This window comes from Bos indicus x Bos taurus, chromosome 21, assembly GCF_003369695.1.
Source record: "Bos indicus x Bos taurus breed Angus x Brahman F1 hybrid chromosome 21, Bos_hybrid_MaternalHap_v2.0, whole genome shotgun sequence".
Lineage (NCBI taxonomy): Eukaryota > Metazoa > Chordata > Mammalia > Artiodactyla > Bovidae > Bos > Bos indicus x Bos taurus.
In genome coordinates this window covers 27,484,681-27,509,106 of record NC_040096.1, presented here as the reverse complement: position 1 = coordinate 27,509,106, position 24,426 = coordinate 27,484,681, and the positions used below count along the sequence as shown (strand labels likewise).

The 24,426-nt window shown below is 44.7% G+C and overlaps 1 protein-coding gene and 1 long non-coding RNA gene across 3 annotated transcripts in view; one reads left to right on the top strand and one right to left on the bottom strand.

The window, feature by feature from the left end:
• Positions 1-2,329: 2,329 nt before the first annotated feature.
• Positions 2,330-8,773, bottom strand: LOC113879717. Its single transcript, XR_003507437.1, has 2 exons — positions 8,551-8,773; positions 2,330-2,683 (listed from the first exon to the last, which is right to left on the bottom strand). It is a non-coding gene; the product is annotated as an uncharacterized LOC113879717 (long non-coding RNA).
• Positions 8,030-24,426, top strand: part of MTMR10 (myotubularin related protein 10) — a 38,633-nt gene continuing 22,236 nt past the window's right edge. The window contains exons 1-5 of one of the 2 annotated variants that reach the window (XM_027521427.1): positions 8,043-8,238; positions 8,780-8,840; positions 20,678-20,814; positions 23,292-23,364; positions 23,820-23,962. In XM_027521427.1, coding sequence (XP_027377228.1) covers positions 8,179-8,238; positions 8,780-8,840; positions 20,678-20,814; positions 23,292-23,364; positions 23,820-23,962 — 474 coding nt within the window. In that variant the 5' untranslated portion in view covers positions 8,043-8,178. Of the gene's footprint in view, positions 8,239-8,779; positions 8,841-20,677; positions 20,815-23,291; positions 23,365-23,819; positions 23,963-24,426 lie in introns of both variants that reach the window. The other variant, XM_027521428.1, reaches the window with a different exon arrangement.

The following is a 24,426-nucleotide window of genomic DNA, read 5'->3' as shown; positions in this document are numbered from 1 at the left end:
TGTGTAAAGCTGTGGCTAAAATCTAAAGGATCCATGTTCGAGGTGGGAGTTCTCAAGAGTGTCAAAGATGAGTCACAGCTAAAAACAAAAGGTGAGGCTCAATTTGGAATTTCAGACATAACATTGCCATAAAGTGGCAAAGAGTTGGGGAGAGAGGTAGAGAGAGAGACACAGTGCCGTTGTGCTAAAAATACTGATCAGAGAGACTCTGGAGGCTAAAGAGGTTCATGTGCAGATCAGAATCCCTGAACTGGGCTGGATTTACCAGAAAGCACTGCTACACCATTGCATGGATGATGGGACTTTGACATTTAATAAATGATAACATTTATTTGATAAATGATAACATTTATTTAATAAATAAAACAACTGCTTATCTATTGCTACATCAAGACTGTTCAATCAATCCTGTTCCCTGTGTTATTTGACCCAAGGATAAACCCATTCTATTTGGCCTCATTCCTAATTCTTTGCTTTGGATGCCCAGAAAACTTTCAGCCCTTTCAGTTCAGTTCAGTTCAGTTCAGTCTCCAGTGTTGGAGTTTCAGCTTCAGCATCAGTCCTTCAAATGAATATTCAGGACTGATTTCCTTTAGTATGGATTGGTTGGATCTCCTTGCAGTCCAAGGGACTCTCAAGAGTCTTCTCCAACACCATAGTTCCAAAGCATCAATTCTTAAGCCCTTTGCCACACCCTAAAAAAAAGTATTTCTCAGAATAAGCTGGAGAACCTCTGACAGCACTAGAGAACAGGTTTGAAGAAGGCAAAGCTTCTCATCAGAATTCTCCACCTGTCCACTCATTACACAGCCCCCCTTTCTTGGTCCCTCCTACCTTGCTTCAGATGAGGGGCCTGAATCTATCCCCAGGAGTCTCACTGAGTCTCCTGTTGACATACTGGAATGGGTAGCTATTCCCTTCTCTAAGGATCTTCCTGACCCAGGGATTGAACCCAGGTCTCCCACATTACAGGTGGATTCTTTACCATCTGAGCCACCTGGAAAGCAATATGTCTAATTCTGGTTTACCTAATTTATTCATGTTTCCTATGATCTTCTTTGTGTCTTTTAGCTCCATGAAATGCTGGGTGTTGTTTTTGATCTGTATGGAGGGTGTGTCTTCCTGGTGTGCTTTTACTGTCTGTAGGAATGCTATTCTGATCTTCTTTTTTATTACAATACTTGTCTATGGGATTTAACTTCCATGCTTTCCCTTGATTATTGTTATGTGAAATAGGTTTTCTCAAACTTTTTGAAGACGGCAGTTGTCAGGATAGCTTTTCTAACTTCACAAGAGAACCTTCTTTATTTTTACAGTCTGGCATTAAAATTTTGTAAAAGCCAGGGGACTTCCCCCTTGGGCCAGTGGTTAAGAGTCCATGCTTCCACTGCACAGGGCACAGGTTCAGTCCTTGGTCAGGGAACTAAGATTCCCACATGCCCTGCAAACAACATAAAAATTGTAAAGTCGGCTTATTTTCAGAGATTCTTGGTCCTCCATCTTTATTTGGACCTTCCCTTTCTTTTGTCTTGACTTGGCTCGTTTTGTTTCCATGCCCAGCAGTCTGTCCTTGGTGTGGCTCCCTTTCTTTAAAGGAAGCCCAGGTAGGTCAGTTTCAAGAGTTCCTCTAGCAGTTTCAAAAGTTCTACCCCTCAGACCACCAGGAGCCCCTGCACTCCCAAACACCATTCTCTACTTCACTTGCTCTTCTCCACTTGACTGGCCAGGCCAGTAAATACCTTCTGGCTATTTGGGAATTCTCCAGATGCCTCATTGATTCCCTTTGCTGATATCACAAAAATCTTCTAAGTGCTGTGGTTTACTCCTACTTACCTATATTTTGGAAATCTTGGGGAAACCAGTTCACTTAGATTTGTGGTGAATGTTGTCCATGGGGCTTCGGTTTTGCTTTATAGTTCCTTTGTCTGTTTTCCTGGGGAAACTGAAAAATTATGCTGCTGTTGTCATCTTCCCAGAATTCCCCCTCAGGAAAAAGATGTTTTAAATGACTTAATAGTTATCTTCAAGGGCCATATACTCAGGTAATGGCATAGTTTTGTAGACGTTGTTTAGTTGCTCAGTCGTTTTTCGACTCTTTGCGACCCCATGGACTATAGCCCACCAGGCTCCTCTGCCCATGGGATTTCCCAGGCAAGAATACTGGGGTGTGTTGTCATTTCCTTGTACATAACCACCATACACTATCTCTCCCCGACTGCTTCCACCATCACTTTCTGTTATCTGGACTCTTTTAACCGTCCCCAACTAGCATTGTTACTGAAAGTGGGGTCTGGCTGCTGGCTGCTCTAAAGTCAGTAAAGGGGCAAGGTTGGTGGGAAGTTTGCTTTATTTCAGAAGCTGGCAACATTGCAGGGGGTCAGGGGGAGAGGAGACTCCTGTTCAATGGCTGACTCCCACCACTGACAATCAGTAGGCAAGGGCTTTTCTAGGCAGAAGGAGGGAGCTTCATGCAGAAATAGCACAGGCAGCTCTGACAGTCATCTTGAAATTGGTCATCAGTGGTCTGACCAGTGTCATCTTGATCATTTTGGGTACAATTAATCTTCAGTCCTGGAGTTGGTTTGTTCCCAGTTCTCAGAATTGTGGCAACTTAGGTCATGAACACAGTCTGGTTGTCATGTATTGATAGTTAACCTCTTCCGCCTCGTGGGGGTTTTAGTACCTGTAAGACAGTTAAAGCATTTGAGCAAGCTCTAGGAGTTAGTGATGGACAGGGAAGCCTGGCGTGCTGCAGTCCATGGGGTCACAAAGAGTCAGACACGACTGAGTGACTGAACTGACTGACTGAAGACAGTTCACAGGATATGGCTCAGAGTATTACCTATAGCCCCTGAGGATGAACTAAAGGTCTTTGACTGAGCTTAATGACTAAACTGTTATTATTTTGTCCTGTTTGACTGTTTTCCTTTGCTTCTGAATTTTCTCACTTCTCTGATTAAATATATTCTTTGACTCAAGTTTTTCTACAGGAAAGAGGCAGGTTTAGGGCATGGGAGGTCGGGGAGAAGCAATGTAGGGTCCTTTTCTATTCAGTCTCACAGCTTCTACCATTATGTACCTCTACAGTAGGGTGTGTGTGTGTGTGTGATTATTTTAAAGTGTTAGATCAAGTCATTCTCAACTCAAAGCATCACAAAAGCACCTAAACTTTCAGAACCTATGTGATCTGGCTCGTTGATTTTCTCTGACCTCTTCTCCCACTGGATTAGGCTGCTCTGAACACACCAGGCAGGATCTCAACCCCGGGCATTTGCATGACTCTCTCCTCTTCCTTCTGATTTCCACCTGGCTTGCTCCTTCACTCCCTTCAGTTTCTGTCTGCTCAAATGTCATCTGATCAGAAAGGCTTCCCTGATCACACTCCATCTCCCATTGAAAAAAAAGCCCTCATCCTCTTTCCATATTTTTCAATTCATGGCACTTGTTATACATTAATTTTGTGTATCTTTTCACCTGTAATGAAAGTGCCAGGAAAGTAGAAACTGTCTTCTTAGTGACCCAAGTAGTTTTTAACACAGAGTTAGCAATCAATAGGGCTTCCTTGGTAGCTCAGATGGTAGACAATCTGCCAGCCAATGCAGGAGACCCAGGTTTGATCCCTGGGTCGGGAAGATCCCCTGGAGAAGGGAGTGGCACCCCACTTGCCTGGGAAATCCCACAGACAGAGAAGTCTGGTGGGCTACAGTCCATGGGGTCAAAAAGAATCAGACATGACTGAGTGAATAAAGCGCATACACATGTAGCAATCAATACAAATTTGGTAACTGACTGAATGAATATATAAATTACCTAGTACATAATAGGTATTCAAAAAGTGTTAAGTGCTTTTTTCTTCCCCTCTTCACAGGGAAAAGGAAATGGTCTGTAGGGAATACCACTATCCCCCACCATTTCTGTTCAGTCACTCAGTCATATTCAACTCTTTGCGACCCCATAGACTGCAGCATGCCAGGCTTCTCTGTCTTTCACTATCTTCTGGAATTTGCTCAAATTCAAGTCCATTGAGTCAATGATGCCATCCAACCTTCTCATCCACTGTCACCCTCTTTTCCTGCCCTCTATCTTCCTATCCTGCACAATAGAAGAACCAATACAAGAAACAGAGTCAGAAAAACAGGAGGACAAAGAGTGACATTAGAGACAAAGAAGGAGATAGGCAGCTATTTCAAAGGTACGGAGTATCAAGGAGACCAAGACTAGTGCTTGGAATTGCACTGATTCTCCCAAAATTCAGACACTAAAGCTGAAATTCAATGAGTGTATTTGGAGGCAGGAGATACATCTTTGCGAGGTAATTAATGTTAAATGAGTTCATAAAGGCTGGGATCCTAATCCAACAGGATTAATGAATGTCCCTATAAGATGAGGCACCAGGAACAAAATTAGGTCATTTGCAGACATGGATGGACTTAGGGTCTGTTATAGAGTGAAGTAAGTCAGAAAAACAAACATTGTATATTAATGCCTATATGTGGAATCTAGAAAGAAGGTACAGATGAACCCATTGCAGGGCAGGAATAGAGACGCAGACATTGAAAATGGACATGTGGACACAATGGAGGGGTGGGCTGCATTGCGAGGGTAGCACTGACACATTTATACTACAATGTGTAAAACAGATAGCTAGTGGGAAGCTGGTGTGTAGCACAGGGAGCTCAACTCAGTGCTCTGTGATGACTTAGGGGGTAGGATGGGGAAGGTGGGAGGGAGGCCCACCTCAACAGGGAGGGGATATATGTAAACATATGGCTGATTTGATTCATGTGCAGCAGAAACTAACACACTGTAAAGCAACTATACCCCCCAATAAAAAATTAACTTGAATAAAGAAGAGGCACCAGAGTGAGTTCTGACACCCTGCACCCACCCACCACCCACCTCCCACCACTCAGCTCTCTTCATTGTCTGCAAGCCCAGAGTGCTCTCACCAGAATTCCATCTTTCCTACTTGATCTTGGGCTTCCCAGCCTCCAGAACTGTGAGAAATAAATTGCTGTTTAAGCCGCCTAGTCTGTGATGTTTTCGTAGGGCAACCCAAACACACTAACACAATTAGGTATCTGAAAAGGTCCTAACATTTAGGGTAGGTCAAGAAAAATCTGGAAATCAGTTTTTCAGTTTTTTAATTGTATGGTCACTTAATAGAGTTGTAGATCCTAAAACTTGTATGGCAAGGTCCAAGTCACAGTAAGCCATTTCAGCATAAAGAAAGATCCATACATTCCTTGCAGAGCGTGTGTGGGAAAACAATCCATTTTGTCCAGTTTTATTAAAGTATAATTGATATATATCACTGCACAAGTTTAAGGTGTACAGTCTAATGATTTGACTCGCATATATTGTAGAATGATTACTGCAGTGAATTTAATTGGCATTCATCATCTTATATGAATACAGTAAAGAGAGAGAAAAAAACATTTTTTCCCCATGTGATGAGAACTCTTAGGATTTACTCCCTTAACTTTCCCATATAACATACGCTACGCTAAGTCACTTTAGTCGTGTCCGACTCTGTGTGACCCCATAGACGGTAGCCCACCAGGCTCCCCCGTCCCTGGGATTCTCCAGGCAAGAACACTGGAGTGGGTTGCCATTTCCTTCTCCAACGCATGAAAGTGAAAAGTGAAAGTGAAGTCGCTCAGTCGTGTCCGACTCTTAGCAACCCCATGGACTGTAGCCTACCAGGCTCCTCCATCCATGGGATTTTCCAGGCAAGAGTACTGGAGTGGGGTGCCATTGCCTTCTCTGATAACATACAGCAGTATTATATTATTTCCCTAGTACTTACTTTTCTTATAACTGGAAGTTTGCAGCTTTTAACCACCTCTCTCCAGTTCCTCTCCCACCTCCTGCCTCTGGGAACCGCAAATATGATCTCTTTTTTCTGAGTTTAGTTTTTTTTTTTAATCTATTTAATGCAGATGAATCACAGATAATTCATAAAAAGGTGTTAAATGTATGTGTACAGCAGTATCTGTAATACCTATAATTCAATGGACTTGATATTTTAAAGTACAGTTGTAGTACCCAAGCAAAATGGAATCGTATGTCACTTAAACAAGTTAACCAGAAAGATCACTGGGGTTCTGGATCCAAGATAAATTTTTTTTTTAAAAAAGGTAAATTTTGAAGTCTTATTTAAATTTTGTTGTTTAGTCGATAAGTCTGTCCAGTTCCTTTCGACTCCATGGACTGTGCCCCATCAGGCTCCTCTCTCCATGGGATTTCCCAGGTAAGAATATCAGAATAGGTAGCACTTTCTTCTCCAGGGGATTGTCCCGACCCAGGGATTGAACCCACATTTCCTGCATCACAGATGGATTCTTTACTACTGACCCACCAGGTTGTTGTTCAGTTGCTAAGTCATGCCCAACTCTTTGCCATACCAGACTTCCCTGTTCTGCATTATCTCCCTGAGTTTGCTCAAACTAATGTCTATGAAGTCGGTGATGCCATCCAACCATCACATCCTGTCATCACCTTCTCCTCTTGTCCTCAATCTTTTCCAGCATCAGGGTCTTTTCCAATAAGTTGTCTTTTCCCATCAGGGAGCCAAAGTATTAGAACTTCAGCTTCAGCATCAGTCCCTCCAGTGAATATTCTGGGTTGATTTCCTTTAGGATTGACTGATTTGCTGTTCAAGTGACTCTCAAGAGTCTTCTCCTGCACCAAAACTTGAAAGCATCAATTCTTCACGCTCAGCCTTTTTTATGGTCCAACTCTCACATCCAGTACATGACTATTGTAAAAACCATAGCTTTTAATATACAGACATTTGAGCCACAAGGGAAGCCCCTTAAATTTTTTAGTATTTCCATTAGGGACACTTGTCAGAATGATTGTGACTCAGATGGCCTCATTGGAGCTTCCCTATGGCATTAATTATAAAATGCTAGATTAGGGATTTATTCTTTAAAACATAAGAAAAACCTAGTTTCAATTAATAATTTATCAAAATGTAACATCACCAGTCGCCTTCCACCCAAGGCGGCTCCAGTTCGGAAACATGCTAGAGTTCAGAAATGCCCTGGGCTTCATAAGCTGAAGGTAGCTGATTCTTTGCAGTTATTGGGTCCATAGCCTATTTGGTCCAAACAGTTAAGGTCTGCCTCTCGCTGGGCTTTTTGATCATTTATCTGCTCACTGTTATTTTTACACGTGAGGATAGCCAAGAAAAGAAAGGAAGGTAACTTGCTTAATATGGAGTTTGATAAAGAGGGTAGAAGTTAAAGTAAACGGAGGCGTTCAGGTTGCCTGGCAACGTCCTCTGTCAACAGCCTCAGCATCCCACGCAATTCAGCAGGACACCTAAGGCTCATGGCTCCGTGCACGGACAGACACACTGGGTGATGGGAGATGATCTCCCCCACTGTGCACCTTGAAGGCATTGCGCTGACCGTCTGATCCCGGTCACTGCCCGCTGCCCCGGGCCGCCTCCCCGGTGCCCGATCCTCACAGGCTGGCCGCAGACGGCGTGACCGGTAGATCTCGGGCTACAGGATCCCCTTTCCTCGCTCTGGGATCCTCCTGACTACGGCAAACACCGATCGCGCGAGCTGGGGAAGTAGCGAGCGGCGTCCAGGGACCTGTCGTGACCCCCGCCGGCCTCCGTACGTCCCCGTGACCCCCACGGATGGCGTCCGTGACACATGCCGGCCGCCGTACGTCCCCGCGAGCCGCCGTGACCCCCGCGGGTCGCCCCCGTGACCCCAGGCGGCCGCCGTACGTCCCCCTGGCTTCCGTGGACCCTGCCGGCCGCCGTAGGAGCGCCCCCAGCCCCGCCCGGGCCGCGCTCTCAAGATGGCTCCCGGGCCTCACTCCCCACCGGCGCACTCACTGAGGGCAGGGCAGCGGCGCTCGGCACAAGCCTCGCATTCCGGCGCCCGCGCAGCCTAGAGGCCGGGAGCGGCCGGCCGCCGGCCCTGCGCGCGCCGTCTCGCGGGGCGGGGCGGGGCGCGGCGCCGGGCCCCTTCCGGGGATGGGCCCGGGCTCCTCCCCGCTCGGGCGGGCGCTCCGCCGTGTCCCCGCCCGTCAGCCCGCCCGGCCCGGCTGGCTGCAGACCGAGCCCGGGCAGTCGCACCGGGAGCTCTCAGCCCGCGGGCGTCGGGAGGCGGGTCCCGGGCCGCGACCGGGCCGGACCGAGCAGGCGGCCGCATCATGTTCTCGCTCAAGCCGCCCAGACCCACCTTCAGGTCCTACCTCCTGCCGCCGCCCCAGGTAAACAGCCGTCTCCCCACTGCCGCCCTCTCATCGCGCTTCCGGGGAGCCGCGCGCGGGCCGGCCCGGGAGGCTGTCCCGGACTCCGGACCCCGGCCCCGGATTCCGTTGCGGGGAAGCCACCTTCCAGCGAGCCCCGCCGGCTCGGTGGAAACTTGCAAAACTCCGCCGCAGCCGTTGTCTGCTCGGAGACGGAACCCCAGGGAGCGATCGAACCGGGATTTATATAGCCCTTTGCCCAGCGGCTGTCCACGCTGTGACCGCCGGCGAGATTGCATCGCCTGCGGGCTTCTGGAGGGAGGGGTCACCTACCTGTTGTAAATGTGAACACCTGGAGGCGCCTCAGGGGGTTGTACAATAGTGCTTTTTAGGTCCGACTCCCAATACCTTCACGAACAGGAGTTCAGTAAAAATATGAAAGAATTTAAGTGGGGGGATACGTGCCTGTCGCGTGTGTCATCACTTAGGAAAAAAATTTGCCTTCTCTCACGGAGTGGGGGCGGAATTTTTATTTTGATTTGTTTTTGCTAATGTGTTTCAGACTGACGATAAGATTAATTCGGAACCGAAAATTAAAAAACTGGAGCCCGTTCTTTTGCCAGGTAAGCATGAGAGTTCTGGCAGATACTTTATTTGACAGATACTGGCCTAAGATTATTTTACCAACTAGTATCATGTGGTTAACTTTACTCATTTACTTTAAACTTTAGCGAGTTAAACATCTAACAACTGTGGAGGGGGGAAAAGTTGGTTAGAACTAAAGGACAGCAACAAAAAGTAATGATTAATTGATGTTTGTCCTTGAAAATTGAAGCATCATAGAAAACTGTCAAGAATGTCATTACCTCATTTTCTTTTTGTCTCCTGAAATGTTCTTTTTTTAAGCACTCATGAATTGCTTAGGTAGTGAGAGGGCACTGCCCTTCATACCCATCTGCAACTTCATGCGTTTGTGGTTAATAGTCAGGTCATTTCAATAGAATGAAAAGCAACTTTTATTATGTCTGAGTCTCTGTACTAATAACAAAGCTTAGTGCACTTTGAATCACTTACTTGGCAATTGTTTTTTTGAAGGTGTCAGCTGGCTGTGTTTGCAAATCTCCTTGTTTCAATTTAGAATGGAGTTTCCCAACAGAGACACTCCAGACATTTTGGGCCTGGTCATTCTTTGTTTTAGGGTTGTCTTGTGCATTGCGTGATGCGTATTCAGCATCATCCCTGGCCTTTACCCCCAGATGCTAGGAGCACCCCCTCCTCTACCTTTTGTGAGAACCAGAATGTCTTGCCAAACTGTTTTGTCAGGGGAGCTCTTAGTGCAAAACTTTCTCCCTTTGGAGAAGCACTGGTGTAGAGCAAAATTGACCTTAAATGACCTTAGAGGTATCACTAAGAATTGATGGTAAATTGTTATACGCTTTAGTTTTAACGCATATAAGATATTTATCTGATTGGTAGTTTGAAGTGTATAGTCATTATATGATAGTTAGGAAAAGTCAGTTGTTTAACTCGATTATTGGGGAAAGTAACCAGAAAAGCCCATTTTAAACCTGAAATGCAATCAAATACCAGTCTGTGTGGCTACTATCAACATTTTAAAATCTCAGTCATTACTTAATGCTAAATCTGGTAAAATGACTAGAGCTCTATAAGTAGTAACTGAACAAATACGGAAACTTTAAATTTTGTGCTGTAAAATTTTAAATGTTAAGTGAAAAGTGAAAGTTGCTCAGTCGTGTCCAACTCTTTGCAACCCCATGGACTATATAGTCCATGGAATTCTCCAGGCCAGAATACTGGAGTGGGTAGCCTTTCCCTTCTCCAGGTGATCTTCCCAACCTAGGGATTGAACGCAGATCTCCCACGTTGCAGGCGGATTCTTTACCAGCTGAGCCACAATGTTAAGTAGAACAAACAACTTTAAAACATCAACCTTTGGTAACATGTTACAGATGTTAACTTTTAAAATTGTTTCAACTTAATTATGGAAGTTAGTTTTAAATATTTTCTCTTTATTTTGTTAATGCTTTTTAGCCAAACTGCATGTACTAAATAATCCTTTGCACTTGTCCCCAGAGTGAAGAATAGAATTAATAAGTATTCTTTGCTCCTTGTGCGTGATCTGTTTTGGGTTTAGTCACTCTGGTCTTTTAAATGTCCCTGCAGCAAGCAGTGCTCATCCTGAATGAGAGCCTGTGAGCTACTGAACTTTGGCTCCTTTTGCTCTGACTGAGCAGGCCCTGTTCTTTGATTCCCTGCTTCCAATACTTGATTTGATTTGACACTAATAAACCACATGGTCTTAGCTACAAATGATAGAGCTTGATTTTCAGTAATTAACTTATGTGTTTAAGATATGCTTGTGAATGTGTTGATACATATCAGTAAGCTCTAAGAACTTTGTGTGCTTAGTCACTCAGTCGTGAGCAACTCTTTGTGACCCCATGGACTGTAGCCTGCCAGGCTCCTCTGTCCATGGGCATTTTCCAGGCAAGAATATTGGAGTGGGTTGCCATGCTGTCCTCCAGGAAATCTTCCCAACCCAGGCATCAAACCCAGGTCTCCCGCATTTCAGGCAGATTCTTTACTGTCTGAGCCACCAGGGAAGGCCAAGAATACTGGAGTGGGTAGCCTATCCCTCCTCCAGGGGAACTTCCCAACCTAGGAATCGAACTGGGGTCTCCTGCATTGCAGGAGGATTCTTTACCAGCTGAGTTCAACTAAAAACTGGTTCAGGCACTAAGTCTTGTCCAACTCTTTACGACCCTATGGACTGCAGCACACCAGGCTTCCCTGTCCATCACCAACTCCTGGAGCGTGCTCAAACTCATGTCCGTTGAGTTGGTGATGCCATCCAACCATCTCATCCTCTGTTGTCCCCTTCTCCTGCCCTCAGTCTTTCCCAGAATCAGGGTCTTTTCCAATGAGTTGGCTCTTTGCATCAGGTGGCCATAGTATTGGAGCTTCAGCCAGCATCAGTCCATCCAGTGAATATTCAGGGTTGATTTCCTTTAGGATTGAGTGATTTAATCTCCTTGTAGTCCAAGAGACTTACCTTCCTGTTAAAAAGTCAGAGTTTTATGGGGAAGATGGAAACCTGTTTCCTAACTGTCAGTGGTTTACTTGTCTTAGAGATCGCAGCTCAATCTGGATCCTCTTAGCCATGGTAGCGTTTTTTTCTTTGGCTCTGTGTGTGCACACATGATGGCTTGACACCCAGCCTTCTGTCCGCACCTAACCTGTTCTTCACAGAACACTTAGTCCTAAATTAGCATGTCTTTCGCCCTCCTTCCCCTTCCTGTTCATACCTTCTCCTGGCCTTCCCACACCTCACTAGCTACCCCACCCTGCTTCACCTCTCAGGTTGCATCTCTGACTCCCGCTAGAACCTCTGCGGCTCTGTTTCTGGCCGCCCTGCCCTCCACCTGTGAATCCTGGGAGACACATGGAAAGTAACTGCAGCATTGGTAATCTAAAGACCTGGGCTAGCTTAGGGCTTTTACTAAGAGAGCTTAATAATACAGTTCTAGCCTTCACTATAGTTTAAAAGAGGAAACTTGGCCAAGTCACCTGTGGCTTTGCATAGGCACAAGAAACAAGGAAGTAATTGTTCAGAGATGTAGTATTGGACATTACGCTTTGGCGTGGTGCCTTGGGTTCAAGGATATCCTACTTCAGCTGCCCAAAGTTTGAACTTTTAATTCAATAAGCAGATGAAAATTGGAACACACAATCAATTGTTTATTTGTGTGTAGTTACCGAGTGCTCTGTTGAACTTAATGAGGCTATACTAAAATGATCTTCAGCTTTTATTAAGCATAGGAAACAGAAGAAACTGACTAGAAATTTAATTTTAGATGGTGGTTTATGTAAATAATTCCCAGCTTGCCCAGTTTATGAAACTCCTTGAGGTGAAGATTGTACCTAATTCAGCTTTGTGGCCCCGATGTCCAGATTCATCATTACCTGAATCTCATCCTTAATGCGGAGAAGGCAATGGCAACCCACTGTAGTGTTCTTGCCTGGAGAATCCCAGGCATGGGGGAGCCTGGTGGGCTGCTGTCTATGGGGTCGCACAGAGTTGGACACGACTGAAGGGACTTAGCAGCAGCAGCAGCAGCATCCTTAATGACTGTATTGTGTGTGTAAAATCACGCCAATCTTTTGAAAACAGGGAGAGTATGAATTTTAAACTGCATGTGTGCTTGTGTATGTGTGTGTGTGTGTGTGTATGTGTGTGTGTGTTCCAGCGTATATAAGTTGTGTCTGTTTGTTAGCTGCTGGGCTGGCGGATGCCCTCTCTGAGCTCCTCCTGGGAGCCAGGCACCCAGGCTGCAATGATAGGGGAGGAGAGGCATGAATTGCAGCAGGGCTGGGGTGAGTTCCACACAGCCTGTGGACAAGGCCGAAGATGACCTGGGCCAGTGATTCCCAGATTCTCCTCAGGGCCTGACTGGCATCATATCTGGATGGAGTTTTTATCCGCCCCTGGTCAAACTGAGATAATGAGGGAAAATGGGGCTTTTTTCCATAAAGCTAAATTGATGTGATTAAAAGGATTGTCCTTTATTCTGAGATTATGTCTTTCCAGCTTCTTTGGTGTAGATATGTTCTTCTGTTAGCAGCTGTCACTTTAATTTTTTTGAGTTTTTAAGTAAGCTCTTGTGTCACTTCCCCAAATTATTTTTGTAGTGTACCTGTTTTGTGGAATTTGAGCTGGAGATCATTCTGTAAAATTATTGTTATGTTAAACGTGCAGTTTAATGAGCACCCACCCAAAGGCAATGGCACCCCACTCCAGTACTCGTGCCTGGAAAATCCCATGGATGCTGGAGCCTGGTAGGCTGCAGTCTATGGGGTCGCGAAGAGTTGGACACGACTGAGCGACTTCCCTTTCACCCAAAGAACATCTCTTACTTTGTCTGCCTGGAGTCTTTCCACTATTTTCTGAAAAACATACCTTTTCTCTTTTGACAAATTCTCCTTCCACAACTCCACGCAGCCTGGCGTTCTTGTGTGGCCAGTGAGGGTGATACCCCAACCCTAGACTGGCTGGCAGGAGCACAGGTTTGCCTCTGGGTATCTTCAGATGGGCACTTCGGGAAGAGCTCCCTTTTGGTCGTGCTGCCTGTAGCTGAGGCTCCAGAGGACCTGCGCAAAAGAGTGATGTCACATCGAGAACTCCAGAGGCAGAGCACCAAGGTGGGGGAGGGGGGCAGTCTGGTGGTTCCCTTCTCCTTGAAGTCCAGCCGACACCAGAGACAGAATTCTTCTTGCCAAGCCAGTTCCATGCGTGTTTCTGACAGTTTGGATTAAGATCCTTAACTCATACATGATGTAGCCTGCAGGTTGCTCTTCAGAGCCACCCCGTCAAAAAGGCGCCAACTTCTCTTCCTTCGACTGATGAGAAAACTCCGCAAGTTGTGGAGGATAAGTAACTTGCCCAGTGATGCCAGCAAGAATAAGGTCAGGGTGATGAGCCGGACTCCAGGCTGTGCCATAACCACTAAGCAGCGGGACCTGTCCGACTGAGCTGCTGACACCAAGTTCCAGATTTATGCTCTAGGCTTGGATGTTATCCTAGGGGGAGTGCTCTGGTGAGGTATAAAGAGTTCTATCCTCAGCTCTGCCCTTGCTGGCATAACTGATTTTGAGCCACTTTGACAAGCAGCTTTCAGATGGTTTCAGCTGCCAGTAAAGGGGATGCCTGGGGAGTCAGTGGGCTTCCTGTTGCTGGCCCAGCTGAGCTGAGGCTGGTGAATCACCATCGGTTTCATCGTGGGGGGTGATTGAAAGGAGTGGGGCCTGGTGAGTTCTCTCTCCTCTGTGTCTGAGATGTGGTCTTGTTAAGGATCTGCAGACTGGGAACAAGGAAAGCCTGAAGTGTGTGGCCCTCAGCAGGGAGTGAACTGTGGAGCCGGTGCTGCATGTGTGCTCCCTATAGAGGAGGACCAAGCAGAGAGGGGGTCCTTCCCTGAGCCTCATTCCACTGAGGAGGGGCTTCAGTGGAGGGAGTGGAGGTGGTGGGGGCTCAGAGGAAGGGCACCTGAGCTGGACTGGGGAGGCCTGGGCTTTGGAGAGCACGTGCTCTGTGCACAGGCCAGGGATCAGCTCCACTACCCCTTCTCTCTGCAGTGCCAGCAGCACTTCCACTAGAAGATTAACCAGTAGATCGATAATGAATGCGTGGATTGTCAGAGTCCTTTATAATCAGATCAGAAAAGGGTACAACCTTGGGCCATCCGGAAATGAAAATAGCCATTGTTGGACAGCTGTCTGGTTTACTTGCTTTTTTTTTTAAAACATATTCACTGCTTGGACCGTTCATGTATTGCTGTTCTTTGCCTCACTATAGGTATTATTTCCTCTATCGAATTGTGAATCCCTTAAAACAAAGACTGTCAGTTTCAGGTGTCGTTTGTTTTGTTTTGTTGTAGCTAGGATTTAGAGTTCACTGTAGACTGAATTTCATAGTATTTTAATTTTTAGATACCCTGCTCTTGAGAGACAAAGACCTTTACTTGTTCCTCGGAACCATGAGCAGCGTAATGAGCTGCGGTGTCTCCTGTTGGGTCTGTTCCTCACTGGGACAGCCTCCTGAGGATTTGGAGCCGGCCACTCCTTGGCTCCTGCTGCAGGACCTCAGGCCACCTTGGCATTCCTGACCCTGCGGCTCCCGCTCAGAAACTCTTCATGAACTTCCACAAGAAAAGTCCTGCTCAAGCAGGAGACCATCCCAAGTCTTTAATCTCTGTAATTTGCTGACCTCTGCTCTGCTTCCCAATATTGATACCTGTCTCTCTCCAACCCAGATGACTTTTTCCTTATCCAGTCCTTGGTGACTGTGATCACATGTTCTCTCTGTCTTGACTGTCATCTGCCGTCAAGATTTGCCTCTTCCTGAGGCCTGCCCTGCTGCCCTTCTCCAACCCCCATCATGGGCAGCGCTTGCTGGGTTTGGTGCTTGATTCTGTGCTTGTTTGTGTCGTGTGTGACCCTGTGAGAACCAGGGGCAGCCTCAGATGGCTGGTGCAGAGTTTCAGCTTTCCTTTGTAACTGGTAGGCCAGTTTAATTCCAGGACCTGAATTTCTCTGCGGCTCAGGACCCTCAGGTCCTGGCTTTAGTGTTCAAAGTCCCACACCCAGGGATCCTCAGCCCCAGGCCATCTGGAACAGTCACTCACCAGATGTAAGGCCATGGACTGGAGTTTTGCCTTGGGCCTCTGCACATTCCATAGGTTAATTAGCTTCTGTGTATAGTGAGGCTTTGTCATAAGCTATTTTTCAAACTAAAATTTATGGGAAAATTATTTTAATTCATCAAATATGTATTGACTTTCTAAACCTGTAAGATATTATGAAAGATAATGTGATACGATTTTTTGGTTCTCGGAGTTAAAAGCTTTCCTAGCTGTACCATTTGGAGACTTACTAATTTTAATTATATTTCCTTATTTATCTTTACAGATGAAAAGGTCTTGAGAAAACAAACTTTGATGATTTCTTGATCCCTTACCAGGTTGTAGTAGAACGTCTTGGCCTGTCATCTTCTGGTTCGGATTTTTCTTTGGTGCTTTTCACATACTGCACCGAAGCTCATTTCCTACTTTTTCTTTCCTGCGGCCCCTGTCCTGCGGCCCCTGTAGCTTCCTGCCCGTGGTGTGCTGGCAAGTGCCTGAGGCCGAGGATCCTCCCACATGGCTGGCAGCACTCCGGCCTCCCTCCTCAGGGAAAGCCCAGGAGGACAGTCTCTGGGAAACCATTGAGGTTCTCAGGAGCTTTGAAGCTTTTGTTGTGAGTTTCCTCTTCAAGGTCACTAATTTAAAATGTAGCAAGAACAGTCAGGTGGCTCTTGTGTGTCTGTATCTGACCCCTCTGGGAAGAGGGCTTTGTGTTCCCTATTTCTCTCCTGTCTGTGAGCTGGTTTCCTGGCCTACAACTGCAGGACAGGGCTGGCAGCCTCTGAGGATAGCTCCTATCCAGGGTCCCCTCTTGTTTATAAAGTGTGAGCAGAAGACTATTCTGCGAGCAGAGAGCTGGCTGTGTGATCCTTGTACTATAAAGCTTGGTTCTATGTGAACAGAACTTAGTGTTATCAGCTAAGCCTCCAGCCAGGTTAACTTGGCGCTTATTTTATGACGTGCTCACAAGAAGAAGCTCCTACTCTGCATCTCCCCATGAAAGTGCCCTCCTGTTCTTCTACCTCCCTCCTGCCCTCTTGCCTTTTCTGCCAGGGGCTCGTTTCCACTCCACGCTTGAAAAGTTGTGGGACAGTTTTCCTTGAAGGACCACAGCCCAGCAGATCCCTAGTTTATTTTGTTTGTTTTTTTTTTGGCTTGTATTGTGTATTTCTTGTCCATTTTCTTTTCTTTGATAGTTTTATTTTAAAGTAAACGTTGTAAAAGCGTACAGATAGTTAACACATAGTCTTCACCCAGCATCCCCTAATCTTATAACTTCAATAAATTTAGCTGAACTAAGAAATTAAGCTAATTAGTCAGCCAGGTGACTCAGTGGTAAAGAATCTGCCTGCAATGAGAGAGACGCAGGTTTGATCCCTGGGTCAGGAAGATCCCTTAGAGAAGGAAATGGCAACCCACTCCATTATTCTGCCCTGGGAAATCCCTTGGACAGAGGAGCCTTGCAGGCTATAGTCCATGGGATTGCAAAGAGTTGGACATGACTTAGCAACTAAACAACAAGAAATTAACAGCACTATTAACTAAGCTGCTAGTTTTATTCACATTTCCCTAGTTTTTTTTTTTTTTTTCCCCCACTAATGGCTATTATCTGTTTTAGAGTTCTAGTCAGGACACCATAGTACACTTGGTTTATCCTGGCTCCCTAGCTTCAGTCTGTGACCATTTCTCCATCTTTACTGATGGATCATGAATTCTTTCATCTTGGCTCCTATGTCCTTTTGAAATATCCTCGCCTCCTTCTTCTCCTTCTCTCTCCCCCTCTTTCTCTCCCTCTCTCTGTTCCCTGCCCACCCCCCACCTCCACCCCACCCCCCAGCTGTGGCAGACACATCCAAGGGAAGTTGTGAATCTTCAGCACTGCTTAGTGGGCCTCCTGAGTCCCCTGAGGTCACTGCACCATTGCAGGTTCAAAGTGCCTGTCTTCTGACGGGACGTGCCCAGGTGCTTTTTCCAAGCCTCATTTCACTAATGTTAAGAGTTGTCACTTAAGTGACTATCTTCTAGCACAGAGCTGGGCAAGCATCTTCTGTGAAGTCCCAGTCAGTGTTTGAGACTTTGCAAGCCATGAGGTCTCTGGTTGCAAGTACTTAGCTCTGCCTTTGTCCTGTGGAAGCAGTCCTGATAGTACACACATGAATGAACATGGCTACATTTCAATAAAACTTTATTTACAAAAACCGGGGGCTGCCTTCTGGGTTGGCCCACCTTGAACCCATTAAAGGCCTTCTGCTCCTTTCATGTTTGTCTCATTTTTGGTGCCTTGGTGAACTGCGTCTATTGTATTTGTGCCCATGGTAGGAGAGTGCAGGTGTCATCAGCACGGTTGGCTAGCAGCACTACTGTGGTCATGTGTCCTGTCCCACAGGCCCACCATCTCTTCCTTTCCGTGATCATCCCTGCTCTACTTCCCAGGATCTTGAAATCCTGTGGTGAGGCTTTTTTTTTTTAAAGCAAACTTTTATCTGAGTATAACATACCCCCAAAATGTGTATGAATTATGTGTGTTAACCAGGTGTGTTTTTGTAGCATTGTTTTGAGACTCTGAGTGAATTGGCTCCTTGAGGAAAGTGGTAGAGCATGAAGTGGTGTGGGCTCTGCTTAGTGAGCCAGGAGTTTGTGTAAAGAGCTCAGTGTTACAGGAGTGCCACCTCAAACTGTCTGAGCTCTCTCTTGGTCCAGGTCACTCATCTGACTCTCTCAGCTGATGAGTTGCTGAGAGAATCACATAGGAAATGACTCTTGTAGTTTTGGGGGTTTTTTTCCCCTCCAGGTTAACTGCCCTCTTATGATTGGTAGCTATGATTTTCTAGTGGAGAGAAAAGGTTGAGCGTTCCTTTGCTAGATTCTGATATGGCATTTGGTAAACATTGTGTCCAGGGGGTTATGGAAGATTTAAATTTTATGTATTTGAGTTATTTGGTGAGAATCAGTGTATATTGATGGCTAGCACTTTGAATCTGTAGTTCTGTTTGGTGCCTCCTGCTATGTCTCGATACAGAGCATATAATTCTGTGTCAGACAGTAAAGAATCAGCCTGCAATGCAGGACACCTGGGTTTGATCCCCGGGTTGGGGAGATCTTCTTAGAGAAGGGAGCAGCTACCCACTCCAATATTCTTGCCTGGAGAATTCTGTGGACAGAGGAGCCTGGCAGTCTGTAGTCCATGGGGTTGCAAAGAGTCAGACATGAATGAGCAACTAATACTTTTCATAAAGAAACAAGTTGAAATCAGAACACTTGTTTGTAAGTTCCAGGTATACTGCTTACTTAAGATCTTGGTCTCTCTCTTGGTCCAGGTCACTCATCTGACTCTCTCAGCTGATGAGTTGCTGAGAGAACCACATAGGAAAACATTGTGAACCTCCCACCAGAGGATTTTGCAGCTCTCTGTGGTGTGGTAGGCGAGCAGGATGGCCTGGGGCAGTTTTCCAAATTTGTGGTTACTGCTAGCACTTATCTCCTGACCCTCTTGGCACATGGCCCTATTACATCACTGGTTTCTGTCTGGTTGGAACCATGCCTACCCCATTGGTGGTGCTGGTCTGGTGAACCCGGAGCAGTGAAATGGTTCATTCACTTGTGTTAGCACTCATTGACTGGGCCCCAGCACCGTGCTCAGTCTTCAGCTCACAACTACACTGTCAGCAGTGGAGAAAAATCAATCTGTGCTCTGCCTCCAGGGGCATGTGGTCCTGAGGGTGGGACAGGCACTGACTGACTTTATGTAAAGTGTACATCATTGTGCAGTAGCTGTGATCAGGGCTGAGAATTACAAGTAGATGATGCTGTGATTGAGGGAGTTAATCTCTGTAGAGGTTTTTCTCAGGCATTCCTGAGAAAGCGATTGGACTGATGGAGAAGGAAAGAGTATTCCAGGGAATGGGCACAGGGTACGAAGACCCCATGGGTGAAAGTAGTCCAGCCCCTGAGAGTGACTAGAAGCCCACTGAGGCTGGAGAGGAGGGAGGGTGTGAGAACAATGTGGGGGCACGAGGGGCCTGGCAGGCCACATGGAAGAGGCTTATCTGCTTAGAAGGAACAGTTACTCCACTGGTCCAAGCCAAGAATTGGACATGAGCACATTTAAATTTAATCCTCAAGTAAATGTTAGGGTTCTGTTCTTAAAACTTGCCTTGTGCATTTTAAGAATTTTGAAAGTTGTCTTTGCAATTCAAATTTATTTAAGAGAGAAGATTGTTTTGAGACAAGTTGTGCTTTGTGAATTGGTGGGTGTTTGGGTCTTGTCAGCAAACAGTTCTGTCCATCATTGTTAGAGGGTTTAACAGGCAAAATGGATCAGCACCCTAACCTTTTCACCAAGGACTCTAGACGCGGATTACTTAAACATATCCCTGGGTCTGATTGTATTTTAGAACTTGAAGGATTAATGATGACCATGGTTTAAATCAGTTACAGAAAATCACTCTTTTCAAAGAACGTTATAACTTTTGTTTTGGTTTCTTAATTTCTTTTAACTCTTTTAATTCAAAAGTATATTTTAAAGTTTTGTTGCCAACTAAGTTATCATGTGAGTGCAGAGGGAAACTCGATTTGGCTTTGTGGGTTTATTTTAGGTTAAATGGGCTTCCCTGCTGGCTCAAGCAGTATAGAATCTGCCTGCCATGCAGGAGACCCAGGTTTGATCCCTGGGTCTAGAAGATCCCCTGGAGAAGGAAATGGCAACCCACTCCAGTATTCTTGCCTGGAGAAACCTATGGACAGAGGAGCTTGGCAGGCTACAGCCCATGAGGTCGCAGAGTTGGACATGACTGAGCAACTAACATTTTAGGATAAATAGATTGCATTCTTAATCTTGAGATTAACACTGAACTGTTTCTCATCCCTTATGAAAGGAATCGAAGACATGGGCCTTGGAGATCAAGTCACATGTTAATAGAACACAACTATCCCATCAAGTAATACTCTGCAGGAGACTGGGGAGGTCATTTCTTCTCTGGGACGCCTTTCAATAAATAATGAGAGGCAGTGTAGCACAGTAGACAGTGCAGACTCCAGCTCAGCCCCTCTGGTGGAACATCTCAGACCCCAAGGTCTTTGTGCCTCAGGTTCTGTATCTCACAAATGTAGCACAGCGCCCCACTGCGGCTGTTACTGTTGTGGAGTCCTGGCTCAGTGTTTCTTAGTGTCATCAGGAAATTTTCCTTCTAGGTTACACAGCAACTGTTGACATTTTATGGTGTGTTTGTAGTTTGCACAATGATATGTTTCTTTTTGTAAAGGAGAAATTGTTGTAAATGAAGTCAATTTTGTGAGAAAATGCATCGCGTCGGACACAAGCCAGTACGATTTGTGGGGAAAACTGATATGCAGTAACTTCAAAATTTCCTTCATTACGGATGATCCAATGCCATTACAGGTGCGTTTGATTTGTATGCTGTTTAATTGTATCAAGGCTTTATACTCTTATACCTTATACCTGGAGAAGGAAATGGCAACCCACTCCAATATTCTTGCCTGGAAAATCCTGTGGACGGAGGAACCTGGTAAGCTACAGTCCATGGAGTCACAAAAAGTCAGGCACGACTGAGTGACTTCACTTTTATACTCTTAAGCAATACATATTCTTACACAAAGCACAGATATGGAAAAACTACAATAAAATTATTAAGTGAGTAATGTAAGGTTGGATCTCCTTGCAGTTCAAGTGACTTTCAAGAGTCTTCTCCAACACCACAGTTCAAAAGGATCAATTCGTCGCTCAGCTTTCTTTAGAGTCCAACTCTTACATCCATAAAAGAAAGCTGAGCACCGAAGAATTGATGCTTTTGAACTGTGGTGTTGGAGACTCCGACTCTTGAGAGTCTCTTGGGCTACAAGGAGATCCAACCAATCCGTCCTAAAGAAAATCAGTCTTGAATATTCATTGGAAGGACTGATGCTGAAGCTGAAACTCCAATACTTTGGCCACCTGATGTGAAGAACCAACTCATTGGAAAAGACCCTGATTCTGGGAAAGATTGAAGGCAGGAGGAGAAGGGGATGACAGAGGATGAGATGGTTGGATGGTGTCACCAACTCACTCAATGGACATGAGTTTGAGCAAGCTCCAGGGGTTGGTGATGGACAGGGAAGCCTGGTGTGCTGCAGTCCATGGAGTTGCAAAGAGTCAGACACGACTGAGATGAACTGAACTGAACTGAATGTAAGGTTAGGAATGTATTACATTAAAATTCAAAGTAAAGTTTAAGGAGAATGTTGAGACGAGTGCAATTAGTGAAATGGTTTTAAGTCACATTGCTATATTTATCCTCTGTGATCTTTGCTTATGTAACCTTTTTAATAAGGGAGCTATTATTTCCTTCTAAATCTTTTAACCTACATATAAAAACAGAGAGATCCTTTTTGACTGGTCATAAAGAGAAAAAAGTATACAGCAAATAATCTCATAAATGCTGCATGTTTTATGTATTTCATAGTATCTTTAACTGGCATTTTTCAAAAGTCAAATTCTTATTTCAAATTTCTAGTAAGAATGAAGAAAAATATTGATAAAGTTTTTCCTTAATAACCTCTTGCTATTTTATTTTCTAACTGGATAAGAGTAGCTCCATATAATTTGAGTTCTCAAAAGTTCAGTCATTTGACTAACTTAATAATTCTGGACTTTTCCTCAATTCTCATTTTCTATTTTGATTTTTAAAGTGTTATATACTTTACCCCCTAGACCTTTATTTGTGATAGTTGTATTTGGATGTAATTCTAAACTTTTGACTGAAGTGTGTAACTATGGATAAGTATATTTCAGTCTATTGCAGTGTGTAGGTATATTTAAATTTAAGGCATTTAGAGATACCTACTATGTAGAGACACTAGCTTATTAGACTGTAAACTTGGGTTTTTCCTTTTGTTTTTAGCTTTATTTCTATCTTTGGCCCCAGATTTCACTGTAAATGAGACCAATATACCTGGAAGAGCTTAAATCCAGTACCACTCACAGAAAAAAATTAGCCAGTGCCCCACCAACAGAAGGTTAATCGCATCAGCTATGCCCTTAGTTTGAAAGTGTGTTTAAAAAGTAAGTTTAACAAACAAGCAGTAGTTTGACTAAAGATTTTTATTTCTGGTAGACCTTCTGCTCTAAAATCTCCATTGTGAAAATCAGGCTATGACTTGACCCATTAAAATCTGATGACTTTGAAGGCCCACTTCTTTACTATTTTAGTGACAGTTTTACCTGAACTAGACATGCATGTGTTTGCTGTGAAGTGATTGACAGGATACTGTGACATATCCTATAAGTTACAGTGACACTGTAGTGTGTAATCTGCCCTAATTTTATTGTTTAAAGCGTGGGAGAAAGGTGGAGAGAATGTGATCGAAGCAGGCATGTCATGTCTCTCTTCCTCCCCTGACTCCTACTAGAACACGTTCTGTGCTGCCACAGTGCCAGCACTGTCATAGCTGCTGCTGCTGCTGCTGCTGCTGCTAAGTCGCTTCAGTCGTGTCCGACTCTGTGCTACCCCATAGATGGCAGCCCACCAGGCTTCCCCATCCCTGGGATTCTCCAGGCAAGAATACTGGAGTGGGTTGCCATTTCCTTCTCCAATGCATGAAAGTGAAAAGTGAAAGTGAAGTCACTCAGTCGTTCCGACTCCTACCGACCCCATGGACTTGCAGCCTACCAGGTCTCTCCATCCATGGGATTTTCCAGGCAAGAGTACTGGAGTGGGGTGCCATTGCCTTCTCCAACTGTCATAGCTACACACAGGCAAGAGCTTTCTGTTCTTTTCAGAGAGCGTCCTTGGAGCTTATCACACCTAACAGTAAGGCTTGTTATTACCATTGGGAAGTGATTGCTAACAGAATTAACATGAACGTACTTTTTTATTTCAGAAATTCCATTACAGAAACCTCCTACTTGGCGAACATGATGTGCCTTTAACGTGTATTGAGCAAATAGTCACATGTATGTATTATTCTTCACTCAGTTGCTAAATTCTCACTTGAAGAATTATATCCCTCAAGTACTTTGGTTGGAATTTTATTTCTGTAGGTTTTTTCCTTTTTTATTTTTATTTTTTGGGTCCCAGGAAAATTAATTAAAAAGTAATCCGTAAATTATTTTAAAATAGAGATATAAAATATATGGCTTTTTATATTTTCTGGTATTTGTCCTCTTTTTAATTAAAACCTTAATCATTAAGTATAAATGGTAGAGATTTTGTGTAAAGAGATATCTTTGGTATCATCAGAAGCAGGGTTAAAACTGACCCCCCAAAGTTCTCAGAATCATATTTGAACAGGAAAGATTCCAGAGAAGCAGTACCCAAGTGGTGGGTGATCTTTCAGTTGTTCTCAGCAAGAGTTTGTTAAAGTATACTAAAGAGTAAGTATCAAGAAAGAAATTTTTTTCCTTTTCAGTAAATGACCACAAGAGGAAGCAGAAAGTTCTGGGTCCAAACCAGAAGCTGAAATTTAATCCAACAGAGTTAATTATTTACTGTAAAGATTTCAGAATTGTCAGATTTCGCTTTGATGAATCCGGTCCTGAAAGTGCCAAAAAGGTAATCCTGTTAAGTTCTGTCACGACTTTTGCACTGTGTTCACCAGTTGCAGTTCCTTATGGAAGTTCTCATTTCTCAGCTGCTCAGTTTTTTTTTTTTTTTTTTTAAAGGAAGTTATTAGATGTCTCCTTATGTTAAAGTGAAAGTCAGGAATGTTTCTAGAACTGTTTCCTTGGACTAGTTTATGGCTACTTTAAGCTATTCTCTGGAGAAGGAAATGGCAACCCATTCCTGTACTCTTGCCTGGAAAATTCCATGGACAGAGGAGCCTTGTAAGCTACAGTCCATGGGGTCGCAAAGAGTTGGACACGACTGAGCGACTTCACTTCCTTTCACTTCTAAGCTATTCTACATAATTTTTTTAATCAACTTCTAAAATACAAAAAACTTTCATGTACCTTTTACATTAAGATCATTGCCATCTGGTTTTTTTCTCGTTAAAAAGATTGAAAAGATGATGCTGT